Source organism: Nicrophorus vespilloides, unplaced genomic scaffold (assembly GCF_001412225.1).
Source record: "Nicrophorus vespilloides isolate i.1.1-1 unplaced genomic scaffold, Nicve_v1.0, whole genome shotgun sequence".
Classification (NCBI taxonomy): Eukaryota; Metazoa; Arthropoda; class Insecta; order Coleoptera; family Silphidae; genus Nicrophorus; species Nicrophorus vespilloides.
The window spans coordinates 125,361-126,517 of NW_017097424.1; the positions used below are offsets into that span (position 1 = coordinate 125,361).

A 1,157-nucleotide genomic window follows, 5' to 3' on the forward strand; every position below is an offset into this window, starting at 1 on the left:
TAAGTAGAATGTGTAATTTTAAGCTGGATAATTCATAAGCAAACAATATTTATGTATTCAATAGATGTAAGTTTTTGCATTAACAGAATAGATTTTTGTTAATTGAAAATTACACGGGTATATATTGATATAGGCAACCATATATACATGTAGAGAGTATTTAGTTTGAAATATGTCTTCTATGCAATTATGATTCAATTCTTATTATTTATTTTATTATACAATAAATTTTGTTTATTATTACTTTATATATTTGTTACTGTTTATTGGTTTATGTGTTATAAGAATGCATTTAGATTCCGCCTACTGAAATGTTTAAATCCGAAACTGATAAGTACTCTAAATTCGATGAAAATGTAAGAATTTGTATATAATATACAAGTCACTAACGTTATTTTATTCTAGGGTTTACCGACACACGATTTAGAAGGAAAGGAGATCAGCAAAGGTCAAATGAAGAAGTTGCAAAAGCTGCAGCAAGCTCAGGAAAAGAAATATCAAGAATATTTAGCTAGTCAGAAATCTTGAACGAACGATGAATCACCGATGATTATTTATTATGCGAGAACTTATTAATTAACCATTTAATGATTAATTTTATGAAAGATAGTGTTGAAAACATTGTTTCTCTAACTATTGTGCATTTTATAGTGTAATATAAATCATTGTGTAATTTTATACTACTTATATTTAATATACAAAGTGCTCTTATAATTATCAATACTTTTTCTTTTCATTTGATGAAATACTACAACCTATTCAAATTATTGACTTTATTTAAATGTAGCTTTGTAAAATAATGTAACTAATGTTTAGTATCTTTTTAAATTTATATAATAGCAAAAATATTCAGGCAACCTAATATTCTATTTACACATGTATAGTCGTTATGCAACCAAATATTCATAATTGCATCTTTTCGAAGTACAGTAAGACCTAAGTCTAGAGCTTACGATGCGTTCCTAGACAAGTCCAAAATCGTCAAAATTTGGTCGTGAAAAGCTGTGATACTCTTAATTATCATTATATCAGTAAAATCATGTTTACTTTTTAATTTATAATGTATCTTAACAGAATGCAAAAAAAGTTTTAGTGTATTTTCAACATAATTTATTATTATATAAAAAATAGAAATTATTACAATTTAAAAGTAAAAA

The 1,157-nt window shown here is 24.9% G+C and overlaps 1 protein-coding gene across 1 annotated transcript; it reads left to right on the plus strand.

Annotated features, from left to right (window-relative positions):
- The first annotated feature begins 301 nt into the window (after positions 1-301).
- On the plus strand, positions 302-702 carry LOC108560047 (cysteine--tRNA ligase, cytoplasmic-like). Its single transcript, XM_017917473.1, has 2 exons — positions 302-356; positions 406-702. Exons 1-2 carry the CDS (start codon positions 312-314, stop codon positions 526-528), a joined length of 168 nt encoding a protein of 55 aa, XP_017772962.1. The 5' UTR covers positions 302-311; the 3' UTR covers positions 529-702.
- Positions 703-1,157: the final 455 nt, after the last annotated feature.